Below are 25,136 nucleotides of genomic sequence, written 5' to 3' on the forward strand. Positions count from 1 at the left end.
CAATAGTCCAACCTAGAGGTGATAAAAGCATGAACTAGTTTTTTTGCATCGTTTAGTGACAATATATTTCTTATCTTGGAAATATTTCTAAGGTAAAAGAATGCTCGGACATTGCCTTCGCAAATTTAAACACCTCTGAAAAATTATTCTTGCTAAGCTTTTGACTAATAAAGGCGTATATAAGGCATGTACCACTATCTTAGAGAATCTAAACTGTCCTAGTGGCCTAAGATTACCTGCTAGGTCCAGTGCTCTGGCTCCCGAGATACACCCTAATATCTTCTCCGTCAGAGTGCTAACTAACACAAACTTATCAAAAATAAAGTTATCGCTAATGACGGAGGAAGAATGTCCAAACATCCTGCACTCTACACACTGATCGAGCTGAATATAAGACATGATAACATACCTGAGTCAGAGTTTTGATTGTTTGGAGATGGATTCCACTTGTTGTTTTTAGATTAAGAGATACACACGTTCTCCGAAAAGCGCAAAAACGGAAAAAGGCAAAAGACCAGTAGTATTATAACGTAAAAACTAGTTATCATTATTATTTTGTACAAACAGAAAAAGCAGTATAATTTAAATGCTGATACAAACGAGGAACTTTCGCGGTAAGAATACGAAAAAAGTATATAAAAAACATTTATCAAACCTGTTAAACTTATTGCCCCAAAATTATTTTATTGTCTGTGTTCTCTTAATACAGCTCCTGCATTTTGGTTATTCAGTTTAATGTATATTATAGGGAATCAAAAGGAGAAACATGCAAAGGGTAGGTTAAGACAGTAACCAACATGTAGAAAAAACAAAAATGAAACGAGTGTATAAAGAAATACATTTCAAATTAACATGTACCATTTATGTAACATATCATCATCATTCATCAGTAAATCATTTTGTGCCTCTAGTACTAGTATTTAATGCTGGGTCATTAAAGTGAAAGCAGTTACATTTTGGGATTAAGTAAGACTAACAAGACACACTAAAAGATAAAAGCACTACTTAATAGGCATTTTGTGGGTCTACATATATCAAACTAAAGTAAAATTTAGATGATTTCTTTTGATCTGCAATTAGTGCTGCATTAATTGGTAAAGCGAGACACATACGTTAAAACAAAGGAAGAGTGGCAAAAACGAGCAACATTCTACGTTTATAATGCTGGCTTTGCTCGTGGTGGGACGAGACGTGGCTGTTGTAGTTGTATTAATAGTTGAGGTGCTGTTTGCCATTACAGGGGGTACAGTGCTAGTGATCGGTGCTGTAGCTCTTACAGTTTTGTAGCAGGTGGCAACATTTCCCACTTTATCCACAGCAACCAGTTCCAGGTCTGGGGAACAGCAAGAGGAGTTGTAGACAACCATAGTGACATTCACGCCTTTGTCACTGAGCACAGTGGTGGTGGTGAGGTTGCCGTTTCCCTGGAGGATTCTTATATTTTGTACGCCTGATCCATTTCCATCTGTCACATTAGTGGTGAGAGACCATGAGGAAAGACTGCAATTGGCTGAACAGTTAGCATTTACACTTACTGCCTCACACACTGGAGAAGATAAATCTGTTACCTTTAAGAAGCAGAAAAAACTAATGAGTTGCTACACAACTAATATTTAAACACATTTTAACCAATAATTGTAATTTTTTTTATGTGTGTGAAATACATTTATGGTTCTGTGTTCTATGGTGAAGTACCATAGCTGTAATTAATGCATTTATACCGCTAAAGCATTCATCTTAATCATATAAGCAAGACAAGGATGCTCATTGCAAGCATTAGTATTCGAATTTTTCATAGAGTAATTTTTTTGCAGCAAGTAGAGAAATTAAAACCATAACGGGACTATAATAAAACTCACTAACACATCATCATAAATAAGACTTTGTTGATAAGAATTACTGAATATAATATTGATTAAATATTATTATATATAACATATACACTGAGATGGTTTGGCGATGTACCCCGCCTCATGCCTGAGTTCTTGTTTCTTATGGACTGGCAGATGGGACATTGATAAATGTTTCTATCATTCACTCACTTATCGTCTATACTGCATTATCCTACATATAGGGTAGGCTCGATCTGCCAGTCCATGAGAAACAGGAACAGCAAGGAGTCTGATAACTTAATTGACTTGTCCAAAGGAGAAGTTCTATAACCGCAGTGGAGGGCTGGCGCTCAGGATCAACCATTTAAACCAATTGCATCATCTAATAAATATCTAGGAACCCACATACCATTGAAACTGCAACATATTGCTAAGCTTTAATATTATACCACTACTACAACTGATAATAGACTTTTAAGAATTACGTAGTTATGTTTTTTTTAGTGACTCCTATCTACCTCCTCCAAATTGAATCGCAATGTTTTTATACCGGAAAGGAAAAAAATATGACACTCATAAAATCCCTCTGAGGAATCAATTGTATACTAGGTGTATATTTCTATTAATTATTATTTACAGCTCCACAGGGCCATACTCAGAATTTTTGAGTGAATTTGCAGACTTTCTTTTAAAACTGGTCGTTTCTGTAGACAAAGCGTTAATTGCTGGAGATTTTAATATTCATTTTAAGAATCCAGAAGACCCTTTGAGAACAGCATTCATGTCCATTCTGGACTCAGTAGGAGTAAATCAGTGTGTAGTAGGACCCACTCATAGAGCAGGCCACACTTTAATATTATACTTCGGATTAATTAAAAGAAGTATAACCACAATTCCACAGTCTGAAACTATCTCAGATCACTAACCTGTCTCAATTAAAGTGTGTCTTAGTAATAACGTATGCACAGCACAATGCTACCGCATTAAACGTACATTCACATTAACTACCACACAGAGCTTTTTCATTAATCTCCCAGAGTTATCAACTTTGATTGGATCGCCATCTGACCCCACAGAACTCGATCAGGCTGAATATTTAGAGTCAACATTCCATTATACCTTAAATAATGTAGCTCCAGTTGAAAGGAACATGATTAGAGATAATAAACTCGCTCCCTGGTATAATGACCACACACACACTTTAAAACAGACAGTTTAATAATTAAAAACGTAAATGGCGTCAAACTGAATTGTTATTATTTCAAATAGCATGGAAGGAGAGCATCCTGAATTATAAAAAAGCTCTCACTGCTGTTAGATCGTTGTATCTCTCCACTGTTATAGAAACTACAAAGATAATTCTAGCAAAATTAACTAGAAATAAGACCACTGCAGAAATCTACACAACAACAACATACAGTTATTGCTTGTACTATAGAAACTGTGTCTATTCCCCGATTAGTGAGAAAAAAGAATAAATTCGTTAAATCCAGCCGAAACAATCTGGTAACCATTAAACCAGAAAAAGCCCAAATAAGTAATCGAAGTCTACCTCTACAGTTTCGACTTCTCAACATTAGATCCCTTACGCTAAACCAACCGTCTGTTAGCTGCATAGAGTCGTCACTCAGGGTTCACTCTATTGAGACTGTGTCTGTTCCCCGAGCTAAAAACAAATTTAGAAAGACTCAGAAAGTCTGTTTTAAGAATTTAATTAACATAAAGACCACAAACTTGGATCAGACTGAATGTGCAGCCGGCACCTCTGATCTGAAGCTAGGACTGTTAAATATTAGATCTCTCGCATCTAAAGCAGTTATAGTTAATGAAATTATCACAGATCAGGAGTTTGATATACTCTGTTTAACAGAAACCTGGATTAAACAGGACGAGTATGTAGCTCTAAATGAAGCTAGTCCTCCTGGATACAGCTACATACACCAGCCTCGGTTAACTGGTAGAGGAGGAGGCGTCGCAGTTATTCACGATGATAATTTGACTATTGTACAAAAACACAGACACAAATTTAATTCATTTGAAATTCTTTATAGTAACATAAGTGTATTTAACTACATTAAGTCAGCTCAGTCGATCCCGCTAATTGTCATTTACAGACCTCCAGGGCCGTACTCGGAATTTCTTAGTGAATTTGCAGATTTCCTCTCAAACCTAGTCATTTCTGTAGACAAAGTGTTAATTGCTGGAGATTTTAATATTCATTTTGAAAACCCAGAAGACCCTCTGAGAACTGCATTTATGTCTATACTGGACTCGGTAGGAGTAAATCAGTGTGTAGTAGGACCCACTCATAAAGCAGGTCACACTTTAGATTTAATAATATTATTTGGATTAAGTATAAGAAATTTATTCACAATACCACTATCTGAAGTTATCTCAGATCACTATCTTGTCTCATTGCAAGTGTGTCACAATAATAATGTACACACAGCGCCGCGCTACCGTATGAAACGTACATTCACATCAACTACCAAACAGAGTTTTATCAGTAATCTCCCAGAGTTCCCAACTTCGATTAGATTACCGTCTGACCCCACAGAACTCGATCAGGCGACTGAATATTTAGAGTCGACATTTCGCTATACCCTAGATAATGTAGCTCCAGTCAAAAGAAAAATTATTAGAGATAAAAAACTTGCTCCCTGGTATAACGATCACACGCGCACTTTAAAACAGACCGCTCGGAAATTAGAACGTAAATGGCGTCAAACTAAATTACTAGTATTTCAAATAGCATGGAAGGAGAGCATCCTGAACTATAGAAGAGCTCTTAGTGTAGCTAGATCAACATATCTCTCCACTCTTATAGAAAATAACAAAAATAATCCTAGATTCTTATTTAATGCTGTAGCCAAATTAACCAGAAATAAGACCACTGCAGAAATCTCCACAACGACATCATGCAATAGTGAGGACTTCATGAACTTTTTTAATAATAAAATTGTAAATATTAGGCATAAAATTGAGGTTTTGAAACCGAACAATGTAATTGATGCAGATGTTAATCTAGCCATGTCAGACCAGAACCTAGAATACTTTACTCCCCTTGAAGAGAATGAACTAATTTCACTCATCTCTTCTTCAAATTCATCAACCTGTATATTAGATCCTGTACCGACACATTTTCTTAAACAGATAGTACCAGCAATAATAGAACCCCTGTTGAGAATAATTAATTCTTCACTCAGCATTGGATATGTTCCAAAATCTTTTAAATTAGCAGTTATCAAACCAATAATTAAGAAACCTGACCTCGACCCCTGTCAGCTGTCCAGTTACAGACCAATATCAAACCTCCCCTTTATCTCTAAGATCCTGGAAAAGATAGTAGCGGAGCAGCTATGCTCATATATACATAGGAATGGCATACATGAACTGTATCAGTCAGGATTTAGGCCTCATCACAGTACAGAGACGGCGCTCGTTAAAGTAGTAAATGACATTCTATTGGCCTCTGATCAGGGTTGTGTAACTATGCTTGTATTACTTGACCTCAGTGCAGCTTTTGACACTGTTGATCACGCTATTCTTCTTCACAGATTAGAAAATGTAGTGGGAATTAAGGGTACAGCCCTCTCCTGGCTCAGATCCTATCTGACCCATCGTTATCAGTATGTAGACTTAAATGGTGATTATTCTGCATGTTCTCTAGTGGAGTTTGGCGTTCCGCAGGGTTCAGTTTTAGGTCCACTGCTTTTTTCCCTTTACATGCTTCCTCTGGGCAACATAATCCGTAAGCATGGTATTAGTTTTCATTGTTATGCTGATGATACACAGTTGTATGTCTCAGCAAAACCTGATGAGAAAAAACAGCTTACTAAAATTGAGCAATGTGTGCAGGACATAAGAAATTGGATGCTAACTAACTTCCTTCTGCTAAATCCGGATAAGACAGAAGTTCTAGTCATAGGACCGCATACAGCTAGGAGTAAAATTTTAGATCATACCGTAACTTTAGATGGCCTTTCTGTTCCATCAAATGCAACAGTGAAAGACCTTGGTGTGATTATTGATTCCAGCCTTTCATTTGAAGCACATGTAGATAATATTACCAGGATAGCATTCTTTCACCTCAGAAATATTGCCAGAATAAGAAATTTATTGTCGCTAAACGACGCAGAAAAACTAGTTCATGCTTTTATCACCTCTAGGTTGGACTATTGTAATGCCTTACTGTCTGGTTGTTCAGCTAGATGCATAAATAAGCTTCAGCTAGTCCAGAATGCAGCAGCGAGAGTCCTCACCAGAACCAGAAGATATGAGCACATCACCCCTATCTTATCTTCACTCCATTGGCTCCCTGTGAAATTTCGCATTGATTTTAAAATACTACTCTTGACATATAAAGCATTAAATGGTCTCGCGCCGCAGTACCTGAGCGAACTGCTAGTGTCTTACGATCCGCCACGCCTACTTCGATCAAAGGATGCAGGCTGCTTGTCAGTACCGCGTATTATGAAAAATACAGCTGGGGGCAGAGCTTTTTCTTACAAAGCCCCAAAGTTATGGAATAGTCTTCCAAATAGTGTTCGGGACTCAGACACAGTCTCAGTGTTTAAGTCCAGGCTAAAAACCTATTTATTTAGCCGAGCATTTTTATAAATAGATTTGCCATAGGTAAAGGAGCAGATCTGGGGGACTCATGGACGTAGAGTATTATGGTGAACTGGTATGTTTGGATGCTGTCCTCCTCACTCTCATTGATCACTCAGGTTTGCTGACGGTGAGGGTGTGACTGTGACCATACCTAACTGCCATCTCTCCTCTTCTTCTCTTTCCCCCCCTCTTTCTTTTTCCTCTCTCCTCCTGTCCCCCCCTTTCACTCTTTCTCTCTCTCTCTGTCGAGCTACACATGTCGTTCCTGAGCTGCCAGTGATCCAGACTCCCTCTGCCCTCCGGACCTGTCTGACCCGTCCTGGTGCCCCGCTTCTGGCTGGAGATCTCGTCGCATGAATGCCCCGTGTGTCTCTCTGGGATGCGTCTGGTGTCTGGGAATGATTCTCTCTGCCTAGAAGATGGTTCTGGCCTTGACTGGTGTTGGCAGCTGTTTCTCTGGGGACTTGACAGTTCGATAGTTCATGACTGGAACTTCTTACAAGTCTACCTGGGTCTTCAATAACTACCTTGACTCCATATTAACATCAATTAACATCTGCTATTATAGCTGAACTGCCTCCCACCCTACACACTGTATAAATGCAGATCATTTACTGCTTTTTGTTTCACCCAAATGAGGATGGGTTCCCTGTTGAGTCTGGTTCCTCTCAAGGTTTCTTCCTCTTACCATCTCAGGGAGTTTTTCCTTGCCACTGTCGCCCTCGGCTTGCTCACCAGGGACAACCTGACCGTTTTGATTCATACAAATTCACATTCCATACAAACCTAAATAATTCTTTTGACTATGTAAAGCTGCTTTGCGGCAATGAAAATTGCTAAAAGCGCTATACAAATAAAATTGAATTGAATTGAATTGAAGTTAGAGCTCCCAGTGATCCAGACCCTTCTGCCTTCTGGACCTGTCTGACTCGTACTGGTATCCCGCTTCTGGTTGGAGATCTCGTCTCATGGATGCCCCGTGTGGTCTGCCTGGGATGCGTGTGTTAACTGGGAACGGTTCCACTTTTCCATAAAGACGGTCCTGGCCTTGGCTGATGCTGACAGCTGTTCTCTGCATGACTGCAGTTGCTCGATAGTTCAGGACTGGAGTTTCCTATAGTTTTCCTATAGTCTACATGAACCTCCAATAATAAACTGGAATCCATATTAACTTAAACACATCTCCTGTTATACTGACTGATCAATCCGTTTTCACCCAAATGAGGATGGGTTCTCTGTTGAGTCAGGTTCCTCTCAAGATTTCTTCCTATTTCCATTTCAGGGAGTTTTTCCTTGCCACTGGTCGTATGGAGAAAATCAAGAGAAAAAATACAGGAACAAACCATATTCAGACTTGGTATGCTCCAATCCCACTCCAACTCCCTGTTCATTAGACCCAATCTCTTCCACAATGCTCCAGGCCATCTCACAAACCATCATTAACCATTCCATATCATCTGGTCATGTTCCTGCTGCTTTTAAGAAGGTAAGGGTCATTCCTATCCTCAAGAAACGGTGCCTGGATCCAGCAGACATCACCATCGCCAGGTATTAAAATTCTTGAAAGCACTGTTTACAACCAAGTCTGTCTTTATTTTTCACAGAACAACCTCAATGATCCCAACTGATATGGATTCAAAGTGGCACATTCCACAGAGACTGCCCTTCTGTCAGTCACTTGCTTTGTGTAGCTGCCTGAATCAAATTCAAAACCCTGGTGCTTGCCTACAAAGATAAAAACAGACCAGCACCCACCTATTCTCAGCTCTTATCACACCTCGCAGCACACTACAGTCTGTCTGATCCTCCAGCACTGCTCGGTCGGTCCCACTATCTTTCAGGGATTGAGGAAGACGTGCATCTAAACCCTTTTCTGTTCGGGCTTCTGGCACCTAGGTGGTAAAATTAACTTCTCTCTAGGAGTCTTTTGAGAGGTCTGTTTGACTAATAGTACTTAGTAACCTAGTAACCCAGTGTAAGGATCTATCCAATGATGGAACTACGAAGCAATTTTGTAAGCCTCTCTTGATAAGAGCATGCCTAGGCAAATGCCTAAAGTAAATGCAAATTATTGATAATTATCTTGCCTTGTTTCCTGCTCATGGGCTGTCTAATCTATGTTTTTGTGTAATTCCTGTCTACATTACACGTAAATACTTTAAAAAAGGGTTTAATCCATTTACACTGTAACATTTAATAACACATACTTCTAGTACCTGCATTGTGAATGATTTGTAATTTTGTCAATGAAAGTTAAGGTGTAAAAGTACATCATGGATAAAAGGAAAAATCTGACAGATTTTCCCAGAATGATCAGTGTAGCAGTTGTGTTAAAGTTAAATATTATGACTTTAAAATTAACTTTGTAATCTTTTCACAAATTTAACAACTGGATTTAAGTACTGACAATACCTTTGACAGCCATTTGGAATATTTACTGTGATGTAAGTTATTACCGGAGCGATGACAGCAAGACGCAGCACTGCATAATTGAAGTTGCTTCCACCAGGAGCTTCAGCTTGAATTGTCACAGTTACATCAGTTCCAGAGGAAGCATTTGCAGGAACAGTCAGAGCTACTGTACCATTCGCACTGCCTCCACTCTCGAGAGTTAGGGACGTGTTAAAGAGAGTGTTAAAACTGCGATCATTGCTGACACTGATATTAAAGCTTCCTCCAGAGCCTGTGGTTGCCACTGTGAAAGGCAGAGTGAATTGTTTTCCTGGTTCCACTGTTCCAACAGGTTGAGTCTGATGGTAGGTAGAAAAAAAGATCTTTATGAACGTTATAATAAGTTTTGGCTAAATTTAACTGCACATGAGCTGTAAATTATGAGGATCCAAAAGAAATTCTTAATAAATAGGATTCACAAAACTTTGGACACATTTTTACTTAGTTGAGTTAATTAAGTTCGTTCAAGAAGTTTTAATTTTAAACTTACAGTAATGGTTACAGGTGATGTTTGAAACTGAGTTGGTATTTGTCTCTGAAAGGTGTTATCCAAAGTTTTAGAGGTACCGATTTGTCCAGTTACACGAACAGTAAACTCTCCTCCTGGGGTGCTGTTGAAGGTCACCAAGTATTGACCACTATTAACTTTTTCTAGTGTCCCATTAAATGAGTTTGAACTTGAGGCTTCAACCAAAGACACTGCTGTGGGTGTTACGCTGTCCCCGCCAATCATGGAGACCAACAGGGTAAGGTTATTGTCTGCATTAAGGAAAATATTGTGTAGAAACATAGTAAAAGAGTTTGAGTGCAATCAACTTGTCCTTTTATATTATTATTATTATTATTATTATTATTGAGAGTTGTTTACTCACTTGCTGCAGGCCTGCTGTTTAATACAGCATAGCTTGGATGAGAACCGTGGAAAAGTTCTACAAAGTCAAAAATGAAGTCAATCTTGCTTTGACCTGTACAGGAAAAAGTATATTATGTACACTAAACAGTTTCATAATTATTAACTGACTAATAAGCAGGAAAAGATGCAAAAATAACTAATTTTACCAACAACTCTGATGGTGTAAAGCTGTGTTGAGTTAATACTGAAGAGCCACAGACCAGTCTGAGCTGAGATATTTGGTTGTACAGTATAAAAGTTACCAACTTTCTTTATTAGGCCCAATGGCCCATTTAGTTCAGCACTGCTTTGTGACACTCCTGGGTTAGATAATAGGATTGTTAGAAAAGTGTAACATTCCACTGTATACTTCTGATCTTGTGTTTCTGCGCACTGTTGTCTTTCAGAATGGTATTTTGAGTTTATATATAAATATACACACCTGAGGGACTGGTAATTAGAAATTTTGGAGAGGTGCCTGTAATGTAAATTGTCAGGTTTTGCACAGAAGAATCCACAAATACTGAGAAGTTTTCCGCTTTGGCTGGGTTTCTTATGGCCTGAAAAAGAGTAACCTGAAGAAGCGAAAAAAGTAAGTGTTACACTCTACAACTATGCATTGCAGCTATGATGTAATGGTTCTGGCATGTAGGCTTAACTTTACTGATAATGTTACAAATTTTTTTTTTTTTTACAGCAATTTGTAAAACCTACACCACTGGTCACTCGTTTACAATAGATTTGGATCTTTGCATATGTTTAAAAGCATTTCTATGATTTGCACAATAACCAATTAAAACTGTTGTCCATTGCTTTAGTTTTTTCTTTAATTGTCTTTATTTACATTATTTTCTTTTTCATTTTTATAAGAAGTTTGTGGGTTTATTTTCTAGATTGTTATAACATGCCTTATTGTGCTTTGATTTTTTTTAGCATGGCGTTGTTCATTTTTGACTCAGCTATGTTGTCTTACTATGTTGGCATTAGTGGTTGACCCTACAGTATGTTGGCATTAGTGGTTGACCCTATGTTGGCATTAGTGGTTGGCCCAACGTCATTTTGTCCTTTGGCCCACTGTTGGCCTATTTGTGGGGCCAAGGATAGGTTGGCTCAACGTTGGTTCAGTAAATAAAGGCAAGAAAAATTTGGAAAGTAAATTGAGAGATTAAATGACATTGCTTTAGATTTGTGCAGCAAGCTCTCTTAACGATGCCATCACATCAGGAGCTCATATAAAGGTTGCTTACTAATCTAGCACATAAATAACAATAAAAAAACTTTATATCTAACTTCATGGATATTTTCTGAATGATAAATGTTAAATTCATTGTGCCTTGCGCTCAACTGTGAACACTGTCAAACATGGCAGATGGCGCTTATCGCTAGGGAGGAACCTAAAACCCCACAGAGACCAGGTGTTGCTGATTAGGTCCTAAAACCAAGCTAAATACAAGTTAAAGTTTTGTGCCTCTTTGCTACTAACTAAAAGTGGGTTAATATCATTGTTGGGGGACGTTACATTTTTTAAAGTAATTATTTACATTATAAAATTACTGTCATTAAAAAGTAATCAGTTACATTACAGCATTACTTTCTGATAAAAGTAACTAGTTCGAGTACTTTTCCATTGCAGAAAATGATTTTTTTTTTGTGATTCCTCATGTATGTTGTTTTAGTCAAGAACTTTATAAATATTCTACCATCATCACTCAGCAAAGTTTGGCCCATAATCTGTTAACTACTAATACCCCATCTCACCTACGCGGTTTTGCGCGGTGGCCGTAAATACGGTTCATCATGATTCACCGCCAGTTATGGATTACGTTTCCATCTTTCTGCAGATGGAATTCGCAGACCTTGCAAAACTTTGCGGAATGTCGGGAGGTCACTCGCAGTGGCTCAAAGTGCCTTACACCACTTCTCACCGCAAGTCAAACCGGATAGGTGAGATAGGGGTATAACGGCAGAAATTAAAGGGGGGGAGGGGCAGGTTGTCAGAGGCGGGGCTTGTAGGACGACTTTTACACACACAATAATGGAATGACTGCTGTCTGGCTCACGGATTACATAAATTGTCTGAATAATGGATTACATTTTTTAAAATATAACTAAATAACACTACTTAAATGGTGGACATAACGCATTAGATTACTTGTTACATCAAAAAGTAATCCAAGTACTCTAACACGTTACACTTTGTAACACGTTACACCCAACACTGGTAAATATTTCTTCAAATGAGATACCCTTGAGTAAGACATACTGTAAGAGTGTTGAGAATCTGTAGTGATAACATAAAAACAATGCAGTTAGTAGTTTTGTTGTAATGTGGTGAAAAATATGTTTAGCTATGCACTATTATGCCAGGCTAATCAACCTGATGATTACAGACAGTGAATACAGTAGCATACAGAGCCATAGCAACAACAGAACCATAGGAATTGTTGCCATAGTACAACACCTCTTTCTTTTTCTTTACTTAAAAATCAACAAAGTCATATAATAAGTAATGATTGGTATTGGGTGGCAGCCATTAGCTCATGCTGCCATAATACTTTTGTGTTCCTGCTTAATCAATTAAGAGTTTCTAGTGCTGATAGAAGTGCTTTCAAGGTCCTATAGTCAAAGTCTCCAGCTGGTGCCGTTTTGCATCTTTTACCTCAATGTTCTTAGAATTGTGACTGTACCCTGTACCCACAAAGCTATGCCACTCCAAGCAATTCAGAAGTGAATGTAGCAGTTCATGTGAAATTCTGCTGAGTGCTTTTTATTTGCTATTATGTGTGTTTTTTAATTACCAGCGTAGATATGGAGGTAGCTGCTATAATGTCAGTAGCTTGGCCCAGGGTGGCTTTAGTGACCTCAATTGCTTGCCCTCCAGAGGCCTGAGCCAGGTTCTGGTAGAGCTGGTTAGATGGATTTAATATCCTAGTGGAGACTTGCTGTTTGCCATCTATAGCACTGGCACTCCTTCTGCGACGTCCAGGGCCAAGGGCATTAGTTAGCATAAATGACACCTTGAGACAGGGAAGATAGAAGATTTTAATCAGTGTGTTAGCAATGTGTTATTTCATTTAAAATTTTTAAATGCAATATACCAGTATTAGGCTTGTGTGTAGGACCATTTGCATACACTTACTTTAGACTTTGTTTTTTCAATCAGTGCTTGGACAGTGTTATTTAACCATGTGTCTTTTGCCCCAGCATCCGTGAAGACAAAAATCTCAGTCTGGGGTGGAGCTACAATGAGGGCCAACTGCAAAAAAAAGTTGCTTGTACTCAGTTAAGACTCTCTAATTAAAAGAAGTACAACAGGAATTGTTGCTGATTAAGTGACTAAGTGTGTAAAAATAATTGACTAAGTAAATAAATGACTGACTGAGTAGGCTGTAGGGTAGGCTGAGAGACAAAATGATTGCCTGATTACCTTTCTGACTCTGTGTGTGGGTAACTAAGTAATCTTGCTTTTTGAAACTGCATGTGTGGGCATTACATGGTGGGATAAAGTAATTGGTACACTATGCACTGTAAATGTTATTTTTTTGGGAAATTTAATTCAAAGTAAAACTCATACTCTAAATTAATTACATATAAAGTACATGTTGTATATGGTTTATAGTGCATGGAAATAAAAAATACAATACCTCAAAGTATCAGAATCTTTAACTTTTGCGTATCCTTGAGTCGCAGTGCAGTAAAAAGTATTTGCCCCATCCTTTTTTGTACATTTTTTACACTTATATGATTGAAAGCATCAAAGATTTTTTAAATTACAAAAAGATAACCCGATTAAATATTAAATAAATTTTTAAATGATGATTTCATCGTCCAAACAAAATTGAATAAACTTTAATTTTTTTAAAACTCAGTTAATTTTGCCACACCCAGGCCTGATGACTGCCAGGCCTGAAAAAAATCGCGGAAATAGAACCTGACAAATTTAAGCTTTCTAAAAGATGTAAAAAAGCAACATGATCTAAAAAAAATTTAAGAACAGAAAAGAAACAAATGTCAAGGTGTGCGCCCAAATATATTATCGCTCCTTGCTCACTCCGTAGGCTCCCTAGGCTTCTGGTCGGCTGGCGATAATTAATGTTAATAGGATCTTGGGCTTGCTCCGCATTATAAAAGCAAGGCGCAGAGTTTAGTCCTGGGTCCTGGGAAGAAGGTGAAGAGATGTGCGGTGCAGTATGAGAGAGTGGCAAGCGAGCGGGGCAATATGACGCACCCCAGGGACTTTAAAGAGGAGACTGGAATTCTGGAATCTCTGCGCTGAGGACAGCGTGGGAAAGAACTGCTTGAGCTCTCACGGCACCTTCATTTACGTGTAGAGCTTGGCCTTCGCAGCCCTGCCACCAAAGAGGAAAAGGCCACAGGCCCCAAATCTCAGCTGGGAAGTCTGCCCAGCTGATGGACGTCCAGGAGAGACTTCTGTCTGAGAGTGGTAGCCGTCATGGGAACATGCAGGAGTGCTGTTTCCGCGTGCTCTATTCTGCCACTTCGCCCACCACCACCTTTCACCAGCTGCATGCCCGCATGCCAGCTAGGCACTGCCCTCAGACCTGCAAGTGCACCTTTTCATCCATTACTTCCTTTTCTTTCCATCCTCCCACCTTTAACCCTTTTCCTTCCCTATTTGTCCTAAATAAATGATCCTTTTCTCTTTAAAAAAATTAGAAAAATCTATTAGAAAATCCTAAAGGAGAATGTCCATCAGTGCATGACCTCAAACCCAAAAACACTTGGGTTATGCAACAAGACAATTAACCAAAACACATTAGCAAGTCCACCTCTGAATGATTTAAAAAAGCTAAATGATGTGACCTAGTCGAAGTCCAGACTTGCAACTCAATTTCCAAAAAGGTTTCAACGTTTTTTAAATTTGAATAAAATTAAAAGTAAAAGACTTTTAAATCACATGAGCCAATATTCTATTTACAATAGAACATAGAGAACATAAATGTTTAAACTTTTCAGTTTTATCCGCCAAATGAGTTAATTTAAACACATAATTTACTCACCTGAAGACTAGAAAGCGGAATCATGTCAAAATGCGGTCTGCAATCTTAAAGTGCTTCCACTCCCTGAAGGCCAACACAGAGAGACTGAGGAGAAGCTTCTTCCCGCAGGCTACATGGGGTCTCAACCAAATGGAACTAAACAACATGATCTGTTGTCTTTGTTTACTCACATAATAACACTTTCCCTACATTTCTGCTAACCCACCAAATCAGGATATAACGCACTACTCATCACGTTGCACATTTATGCACATTTGTCACATCTCTGTGACATTGCACATTGCTCTGCTTGTGTTTGGACATTACTTATTTTTCACACAAATGAAGACTAACTGCACACACACCTGAAACTCATCCTCTATAACTCATTCACTTAATATTTCATGCACTTCTATTTAAATTCTATTTTATTAGCATCATTGTACATATTGTAAATTTTTCAGCTAAAGTTTTTGTAAAGTTATTTGTTATATTTGTATAATTTCTCTTATTTCATATTTTTCATATTTCTCTACATTAGTTATCTTTTGTGATGAATATATGATAGAACAAACAAGCAAGGAATAATGCCTTATTGTAGTTTAGCATACCAGGAGTCCTGAGAGACACATTTCAGGTTCATCTCCGCCACCAGCAGCTGTAAGGTTATAGATTAGTTGTTCAAACACATTAGGATCAGCTGTTCTTATGGGTGGCCCATAACCTAAAAAAAGGTAAGCAAACAGACAGACAATTTATTCATTAAATAATTTATTAATTCCTTCATTGTTTGTTAGGATGTTATGCTATTTCTTAGCCATTTTAGCTGTGCTTATGGGCCATTCGCTATTTTGGCTTCCATTTCATATCTACTGATATAGTATTTTTGATAAATGTTTTGCTTATTAATAGAAAGCATGTTAAAATGTCAAAAAACAATCATATACAGTGGAACCTTGGATTGTGAGTAACCCAGTTTGCGAGCGTTCCGCAAGATGAGGAGACATTTTTTTTTATCGAGTCTTAATAAACATACCAATTAATTCTTTCTTGTTTTGACGCCGAGTGTCATGTGATCTCAATGGTTCTTCTCTCTTGCGTGCTGCGGAATTGTGAACATGCTTCAACTTGTATAGTCAACATCTGTGCGCGTGTGTACTGTTTACTATAAAACTATAACCGTGTGTGTGCGCATAATGCATTTTTTATCTTGTTTGTATGTTGGTGTGTCTACACACATACACCAGTTTACTGAATAGAGACTCACCCGGGCATTAGCGCTTACAGCAGGTTATGGTCACTGAAACACTAGATGTCCAAGTGGTGCTCCGAAAATAATGTGGGCTTATAGTCAATTGGAGTACCTTTGAGGGCAAAGCTGGCCTGTTAGGGCGGGACAGTGTCCATCCCACTCGGGAGGAGACCAAAAATTTAAAACGCAATGAATACACAGCCAGCACCTCTTCTGCTCTGAAGCTAGGACTGTTAAATATTATATCTCTCGCATCTAAAGCAGTTATTGTTAATGAAACTATCATAGATCAGGAGTTTGATATATTATGTTTATCAGAAACCTGTATTAAAGAGAACGAGTATGTAGCTTGTAATGAAGCTAGTCCTCCAGGATACAGCTACATACACCCGCAGTCGCAGTTATTTACAATGATAATCTGACTATTGTACAAAAATATGGACACAAATTTAATGCATTTGAAGTTCTCTATAGAAACAAAGTGTAGCTACAAACATGAAGACAGCACAATTAATCCCACTAATCATCATTTACAGACCTCCAGGGCTGTACTCTGAATTTCTTTGTGAATTTGCAGATTTCTTCTTAAACCTTATCGTTTCTGTAGACAAAGCGTTAATTGCTGGAGATTTTAAAGGGGTCATATTATGCCATTTTAAGGTAGCCATTGAGTCTCTTAAAACAGGTATGCAAGGTCAAAAAACACTTTAGTTTTCTCCAAAAAAAGATTAAATTTTACCCCATTTCTAAATGATTCGGAAACGACTCGTGTGAAGCAGTTTGAAGATTCAGTCTGTCTAAACCCCTCCTTTCCGGAAAAACGAAACGCCCATTACCATAACTGAACGATGGCTCTGGAGACCCGTCAATACATAGAAAAGATGCCGTCGGTTTTTGCCGTGTAACGACCAGCTAACTTTATATTAACTGTGGCTACAAAAATCGAGAGGTCTTTTATCTTTGTGTTGGTGTTGCATTAAAAGGCCGGTGAGCAAAAAGAACAAACACAAACAAGTAGATAAAGCAAACATGTATTATACAAAACTAAATAAAGTAAACGAAAAAGGTGCACAACAACACCCCGCTCTTTCCCGGCTGGTCCTTTGAAGCAGATCTATGTCACGAACAACTTGCCTGCCATCTTACAATTGACGTTACCACACTCTTGTTAATGTGACCGAGCCTTCAGTGCTGGACCAAGGCCAAGATCGTGGATCGTGAAGGACCTCAGCCATCCCAACAATGGACTGTTCTCTCTGTTGACGTCAGTAAAGCGATTCTGCTCCCTGAAGACCTACACAGAGAGACTGAGGAGAAGCTTCTTCCCGCAGCCGATACGATCTCTTAATCAGTACACCATGCAGTACTGATCCATTTTCACTCACAGCTCTGTGTTCGTCTCAAGGTTGGACTGATTATCCCCCTTGTGTTTTTATTAGTTCTACTGGCCCGCCTGCAGACCCAGCCTGGGAAATCCACCTGAGTTTTCATTTGTTTCTCTAGTTTAATATTCTTAAAATAAATAAACTAAGTTGTCTTTAAAACCCTGCATCTGCGTTCGCCTCTTCAGTACCCAAGACATGACAATAATTCTATTTTTTTAATTTATTGTACAGCTAGGTTTTTCTTATTTTTCTTATATTTTTCCTATATTCTATATTTTGGATTGTAAAAATATTTTATTTTATTCTTTCTTAGTTAAATTTTCTTTTATTTTCTTTTTCATATTTATTTCCTAATAATAGTCTTTTATTTTAAGGTCACTGGCGGTCGTCTAAGCATTTCACTGCATAATGTAATGCACTATGTATGACTGTGTATGTGACAAATAAAATTTAAATCTGACATGTTCTAAAATCCTTTAAATAAGCAGTTATTAAACCACTAATTAAGAAACCTAACCTCGAGCCCTGTTCAATTACAGGCCAATGTCAAACCTCCCCTCTATCTCAAAGATTCTGAAAAAGGTGTGGCACAGCAGCTATTCTCATATCTACATAGAATTAGCATACAAATTTGTATCAGTCGGGATTTTGCCTCATCACAGCACAGAGACAGCACTTGCTAAGAAGTAAATGACCTCCTATTGACCTCTGATCAGGTTTGCGTCACTATACAGTACTTGTTACTCGACCTCAGTGCAGCTTTTGACACTATTGATCATGGTATTTTCCTTCACAGATTAAAAAATGTAGTACGGAACGGCCCTCTTCTGGCTCGGATTCTATTTGACTGATCGTCATCATTTCGTGGATTAATTGGTAACTATTCTGCATGTTCTCAAGTGGAGTTTGGTGTTCCACAGGGTTCAGTTTTAGGCCCACTGCTTTTTTCTCTTTACATTCTTTCTCTGGGCAACATAATTCGTAAGCATGGTATAAGTTTTCATTGTTATGCTGATGTCACACAGTTATAGGTCTCAGCAAAACCAGATGAGAAAAACCAGCTTACTAAAGTTGAAAAAACATGATGATGTTGTAAATCACTGTTTAGAGACTTGATGACATTTTGATGTGAGGCATGCCTCATGCTAGTTTGTATTGCATATACTGAGGAAAAGAATGCATTCAAATTCACTGTCTTGTTAGTCAAAAAGTCAATAAACATTTAAATTTTTTTAAAATTGACTGTGCGCTCTTATGTATGTTATCATTTTAAAAGAAATATTGTCAGACAATTTCTGATAGTGTTTATTTTATTTTGAAATTTATCTTTAGTTGGATTTTTTTCCTATGAAACTGATGATGGAACGAGAACATGTGTGAGTGGAACAAGCTGATAAATAGATATCTCCAAAAGAGAAGAATACCATAAGCAGAGCAACATCCAAAGATTTTAAGTAGATTGATGGGTTAAGCTTAAAATGTAGTTAGAGTAACCTTGTTGTAATTCAGCTTTCAACCCAGCTAAAAACCCAAAGGCTATCATGGACACCTTGAAACAACATTTTGTTGATGTTAACTACTCATGTATGCCCTTGGCCGACTTCTATGGTACTGTTCCATTAACAGGAAAAGATCCTGTTGAGGACTGGGTGTGGTTGAATAAAGCAGTGCATCTTGCAGAGGAAGCTTTAAAGAGATTTGGTAGTCGAATCAAGGATCCATGTCATCAATGTCAAGCAGCCATGATGTCTGTGAAGTGCCCTGACTCCACTCTTGCTGCAGTATTCTGTTTCAAAGTCCCAGAAGAATGGATTGCACAGAAGATTCATGAACAGCTTCATTGGTACAGACAGACCTGAAAGAGCAGATGTAAACTCAGCCAAAGCGTCATATCTGAAAAAAAGACTTTGGCCCACTGAGCAACAGTCCTTTGCCCAGGTAGGACGCCTCTGACGTTGTCTCTGGTTCAAAAGTGGCCTGACCCAAGGAATGCAACAGCCCATGTCCTGCATAAGTCCTGCTTGTGAATCTCTCCCAAATTTTTGAATAGGCTTCATTTCACAATACTCAAGGCTGCAGTTATCCCTTTTGCTTTTGGGCCTTTTGTCTGTATCTTATCCTCCATGTGCAGGGTGTTAGTTATCGTCTTCTGGACAACTGTCCAGTCAGCAATCTTCCCCATAATTTTTTAGCCTACTAAACCAGACTAAAATACAATTTAAAGGTCTAGGAAAAGTTTGCAGGTGTTTTGAGTTAAGTAGCTGATTAGAGTGTGACACTATGAGTCTCCAATATTGATCTTTTTCACAATATTCAAGTTTTTTTTAGGATACTGAATGATCATCGAAAGATCAAACTGAGCATCAGAATGGGAAAGAAAGGTGTTTTAAGTAAATTTGAATGTGGCATGGTTCTTGGTGTCAGACAGGCTGGTTTGAGTATTGATGAAAATGCTGGCATTTTCATCAACACTCAATGATAAATGACACTAAAGGCTCATTTATTCCTATGGGGAGCAAAGGCTAGCCTGTCTGGTTGAATACTACAGAAAAGGCAATGCAGAACAACTCAGAAAAAAAGTCAATGCTGTCTGCCATAGAAAAGTCCACTGTGCATGGGAAAAGTAGTGTTCCATCAGGCTAAGTGCCTTAGGCCGCCAACCCAGGCTCGGAGTTCTCCAGACCCCAAACCAATCAGGTACCCAATCAATGCACTAGTCAAACAAGTCTGACCATCCACTTTGCAACCCAGCACCCAAAAATCTGCTGTCAACATTCTGGTACCAGACACCACAGCACACCCCCAGAGGTCTTGGGCAGACATGCCCAAGAGGTCAGAACTACTCATGTGACACAATGGAATTCTACACAATATTGCTTATAAACTTTTGTGATGTATCATTTATGGCTAGTTGGTGTAAAGTAAAGCATTTAAAACCATACAGGAAGATGGGGACCTTTCTGTTAAAAATTTTACATTTTAACTTGTTACTTCATGTACAGTTTGTGTCTGTATTTACAGCCGTTAAATGTAATGCATGCACCAATTGGTAAGATATAAAAAAGTCTTACAAATTCAAACCATTCTGGAGGCATATTTGTAACATAGAAAACAATGTAAATGCAGATTATTTGTGTCAGCCATCCAAACATATTACCAAAACATGTAATGTATGTATGTAGGGCAGCAAGAAAAAACGTGTACACCTTTTAGAACTTCATGTTTTTTTGCATAAATTTTTCAGTACTGTAAATGTGATCTGATCTTTATCTAAGTCAAGGGTATTGACAAATATAATGTCACTAAAATAATAGCAGATTTTTTTTACTTTTATGTCTTTATTGAACACATTTATAAAAATAGCAGGAAAAGTGAACCCTTAGAATTAATAACTGTTAAGCTTTTTTGGTTAGGCACGGCTTACATAAGAATATTATTCTTGTGCAGAGCAAACTTAAAAGGTTTTGAGTCAAAGTAGCTCTGGTCCACACATTTTCTTAACAAGAGTCCTGGTATGGTAACACCTAACTCTAGTTAGCTTATTTGAGGTCATTAGCTCAAGGATTCACACATTTTTTCCACTAGCACTATGAGATTTGTTTTATCGTTGTTCTCAATAAAGACATAAAATATCTTTTTGTTTGAAATATTTATGTTGTTAGGCACATTACTGTATATTGACTTGACTTAAATTATCAGATCACATTTCATGACAAATTGATGCCATGTTGAAAACCATAAAATTCCAAAAATTTCACATACGTACTTTTTCTCGCCACTGTATGTAATCACATTGCGGCAACAAAGCATGCTACTTTACTTTATAAGCAAGCAGTGCTCCAGGAATTAAACTTACCAGGGTCATTAAATGGCACCAGGATGTATTCTGAAGGTTCAGCTGCAGTGCCTATCCTACTGTGAATGATGGATGAAGTGTTGAATCTGACCGTGGCAATGTCATTAGACATGCTGCCAGTAGTGTCAATAACAAAACACAACACTAATGCTTGGCTGAGTCCCATCAGTCTAATGGATTAATCAAAAAGATAGACATGGACTTTCTATTAAAGAGGTTGCAAAAGAGTTAAGTGCAAATATGACTGTAAACTGTGTGCTAAATGCTGACATTCTTAGCATTATTATTAAGGAATTATTAAAATGTGAAGCCAGAAAACTACACGAAGAGTCAAATGAATATTTAAAATCTACTTTAGGAAGCTAGGCTAGGTGTCTTTTATTTATATTATTGTTTAATGTCCTATACTAGTTATTAAATACCTAAGAAATTTAGAATCTCCAACTGTTGCTCGAATATCTTGCAGTAGTTCTTTGCTTGCAGCAGTGGCCACTGATGCTGCTGCTTCATGTAGATGACCATGACTGGATGTTAATTCATCCTTATTTATGCCACCTTGCCCCCAAGTTGTTAAATCAGACGTTCCTCCATGGCTGCACTTTCCTTAAGATGAAATAAAACATTTTAAAGATGAAAGATTTTATAAATTTTTTTCTGGTTAAAAATTTATAAAATTACTTCAAACTTTGCCAATTTACAAATGTACCTTTTGGTTTAAAAATTCCAGAGTACCCTGATGTTAGTTTTTGCTGTGCAATGACCTTATCCAGGATGTTTCCTGTGCAGACATCACTATTGCAATTTCTGCATGTTTCTGAATCTGCTAAAACAGGTAGGAAATGTATGTATGTTCTAAAAACAATTATAACTTATCTGGTATAATTTAAATACAACCTACATTTTTTTTTATTTATATCTGTCACATATGATACATTACACACATTTATTCATCGTCTATACCGCTTTATCCTGTATTTAGGGTCGCAGGGGGCCTGGAACCTATTACAGGAGACTTAGGGCACAAGGCGGTGTACGGCCTTTACAGGATGCCAATCCATCACAGGGCAACAGGGTTTGGCATAATGTGTTACTTTAATCTAATTAATTTTTTTAATAACGCAGTAATTCAACGCATTTCATTTTAAATGCATGTAATTAGATTACAGTTACCAATGTCAATAACATTACATTACTTGCGTTACAAATGCGGTGTTTCAAAAATTAATCAAAAAGCATTTAAAAATCATGTTTTGCACTGCAGCGTCAGTTAACAAGCATGCGCTTTGTTTTTTTACATTTGATATTGTAACAGGGTCGCTCTTTTTGCATCGGCTGCACCACAGACATGAGGTGAAGTCTTACGGGAAAAGGGGTAATTTTATTTTTTTTAAACGCGGTAGCAGAAGGACTAAAGGAAAAAGGGGAGGATTTTTAACGTGGAGAGAGCCTGAGATCTATTAACATTAATTATAGCCAGCTGGCCCGACCTGGCGGCCTCACTCCTTCGCGCACCTGCAAGGAGCTTTATCCTGTATTTAGGGTCGCGAGGACCTGGAGCCTATCCCAGGAGACTTAGGGCACGAGGCAGGGTACACCCGGGACAGGGTGCCAATCCATCGCAGGGCACACACAGATACACACACTCACACTCTCATTCACACCCTATGGGCAATTTGGGAATGCCATTTAGCCTAACCTGCATATCTTTGGACTATGGGAGGAAACCGGAACACCCAGAGGAAACCCACCAAGCACGGAGAGAACATAATGCATACAGACCAGAGGCGGGACTTCAACACGGAACCTGGAGGTACTAAGTTTTGCTTACCATTTGCGAGAGAAATGAGTCGGCCTCACCGGTTTCAGTGAATCAGTCCGGGAGCACATAAAAAAAAAATGCTGTCCTGATGGTGAATAATCAGTTTAATCTAATCTAATTTCAGAAAATCCTCAACAAAACAGAATTCACAGTTCAAGAAACTTTGAGAGAAGGGCATCCTGGATTCCCCTCGCAAACCTATTTCATAGTCTAAGTAAAGTCAACATCCATGTGTGCATGTACGTGTGTGTGAAAGTCGTTCTTCACAATAACCCCCTTCCTTCTCCTCCTTCTCTTCTGTCAGGGTTGATTATTTTCAAAGGTAAAATTCAAGTTTATTGGTTTTATTTTTACTTTTTATTTTCCTATTAATCATTTTTTATTATTTTTTTTATATCATTGAAGTTTCCATTATTTTCTATAGGAAAATTCGCTCTGAGACAAAAGTGTGTCGGAATTCTTTTCATGATTGAAAGGCACAGAGACAACATTTCACTGCAAGATTCATTTCCTTAGGGGCAGTTATGGTTTTTGGCCACAAGATGGCAGTGTTGAAAACAGATTTAGTCAAGTGGGTTGGTATGCTTTACATTGTCTATTTGTGTCAAAGGTGTATGAGACTTTATTACAAACAAATCCGACTAACGAATGTGCTTCTTTAACGAAACTCGTTGGTCAGTTGGAGACTTACTGTATAAATCTAGAGTTCCTCTATTTGGCTGTTTTTCAACTCATATTCAGTCAATCTATTTTGGAAAACAGGATTAGTTAATGCCTTCACAACCACTACTACTGTCTGGCATCCACCCAGATTGCATGAACTGCAACTGACAATAAATCAGTTACACAGTAAATGTACAGACAATCTACTTGCAAGAAATGATTTCCTGCCGACACTGCTGGTTGTAGTTAGATGGTAAACTAAAACTGGCCATGCTGTATATTCATTCAACAGCAAAAAACATGTAAGGAGACCAACAACAACAACAACAAAAAAAAAACCACACTCAGTTTTTATTTACCTGCTATGTTGTTAATTGGGGTGTCAGGTTTAATCAGGTTGGAATAAGGTTCTGTCTTTCCCAGTTCAATCCAGTTACTATGACTGTAGAAATCCTGAAATGAAAGACATGAAACCATGGCCGAACTATAACATGATTACTGCAAATTATATTAGATTTACTTACTAAACATTACATTTTAACATCTTCTGTTGATATTACAGCAATTGAAATTAATGTTAAATCTTTTTTTAAATTCTTTATATACCTGCATTAGCAGTACTGATATTCTACAATAACAGTGTCATACCTGCAAAGTGTGTAAGATTTTACCAAGTTCCGTCCTGGCAGTTTCATAGCTCTGCTGCTCCACACTTTGTTTGACGGCATAAATTCCTTTAGTAATAAGATCCCGTCCAGACTGAAATGACTCGCTATCAAAATGGTACTGTGGACTAAATTCTTGGTCAACATCGACCTGGGCATTGTGACTATTTATCTTATCGATGCTGATTTGAAAATCTTTGCCTGAATCAGAAGAGGAACAAGCGTCTGCTACTGACTTTACAGTCAATTCTGCCTGGATTAAGAAAGATAAAAAAAAACTCCAATTATTTTCCATTAAAAATAACTACTTAATTTAATAGATATGAACTCAAGTATTTACCAGATTAAATTTTTGTCCCCTCAGGTCTGTTAGGAATTTGCAGATATCAGCTGTTGTCTGTAGAATTGCATCACGAGTTATGTCCTGGTGCGTCTTTGACGTTGACTGAAAATGCACAAAGGCCAGAGTCTGACTTGTCATGAGGATCATTGTGAGATATAGACAGACCTGTGCCTGAATCTGTACATTGGTGGCTATCATTATCGTTTAAGCTGTAAGGAGAAGAGAATAGCAAAAATAACCTTTTCCCCTTAATGTTTACATCCATAGTTCTTAATTAATCACATTCAGAAAGAAGTGTTGTGTAAATCATACCTTAAATCTTTAGGCTTTAGATGATTGTAGTGGTGAACAATCTGTTGTGCCT

General features: G+C 37.9%; 1 protein-coding gene across 1 annotated transcript; it reads right to left on the reverse strand.

The window, feature by feature from the left end:
• Positions 1–893: 893 nt before the first annotated feature.
• LOC128529505 (von Willebrand factor A domain-containing protein 7-like) lies at positions 894–25,136 on the reverse strand. The gene is made up of 16 exons (XM_053503048.1): positions 25,085–25,136; positions 24,770–24,981; positions 24,413–24,682; positions 24,124–24,217; positions 21,989–22,102; positions 21,705–21,885; positions 21,283–21,452; positions 15,401–15,513; positions 12,929–13,045; positions 12,588–12,806; positions 10,232–10,364; positions 9,957–10,109; positions 9,770–9,862; positions 9,388–9,656; positions 8,903–9,196; positions 894–1,568 (listed from the first exon to the last, which is right to left on the reverse strand). The coding sequence occupies exons 2-16, from the start codon at positions 24,968–24,970 to the stop codon at positions 1,077–1,079; spliced, it is 2,913 nt and encodes a 970-aa protein (XP_053359023.1). The 5' UTR covers positions 24,971–24,981; positions 25,085–25,136; the 3' UTR covers positions 894–1,076.

Source organism: Clarias gariepinus, chromosome 8 (assembly GCF_024256425.1).
Source record: "Clarias gariepinus isolate MV-2021 ecotype Netherlands chromosome 8, CGAR_prim_01v2, whole genome shotgun sequence".
In the NCBI taxonomy this organism is placed as follows: Eukaryota; Metazoa; Chordata; class Actinopteri; order Siluriformes; family Clariidae; genus Clarias; species Clarias gariepinus.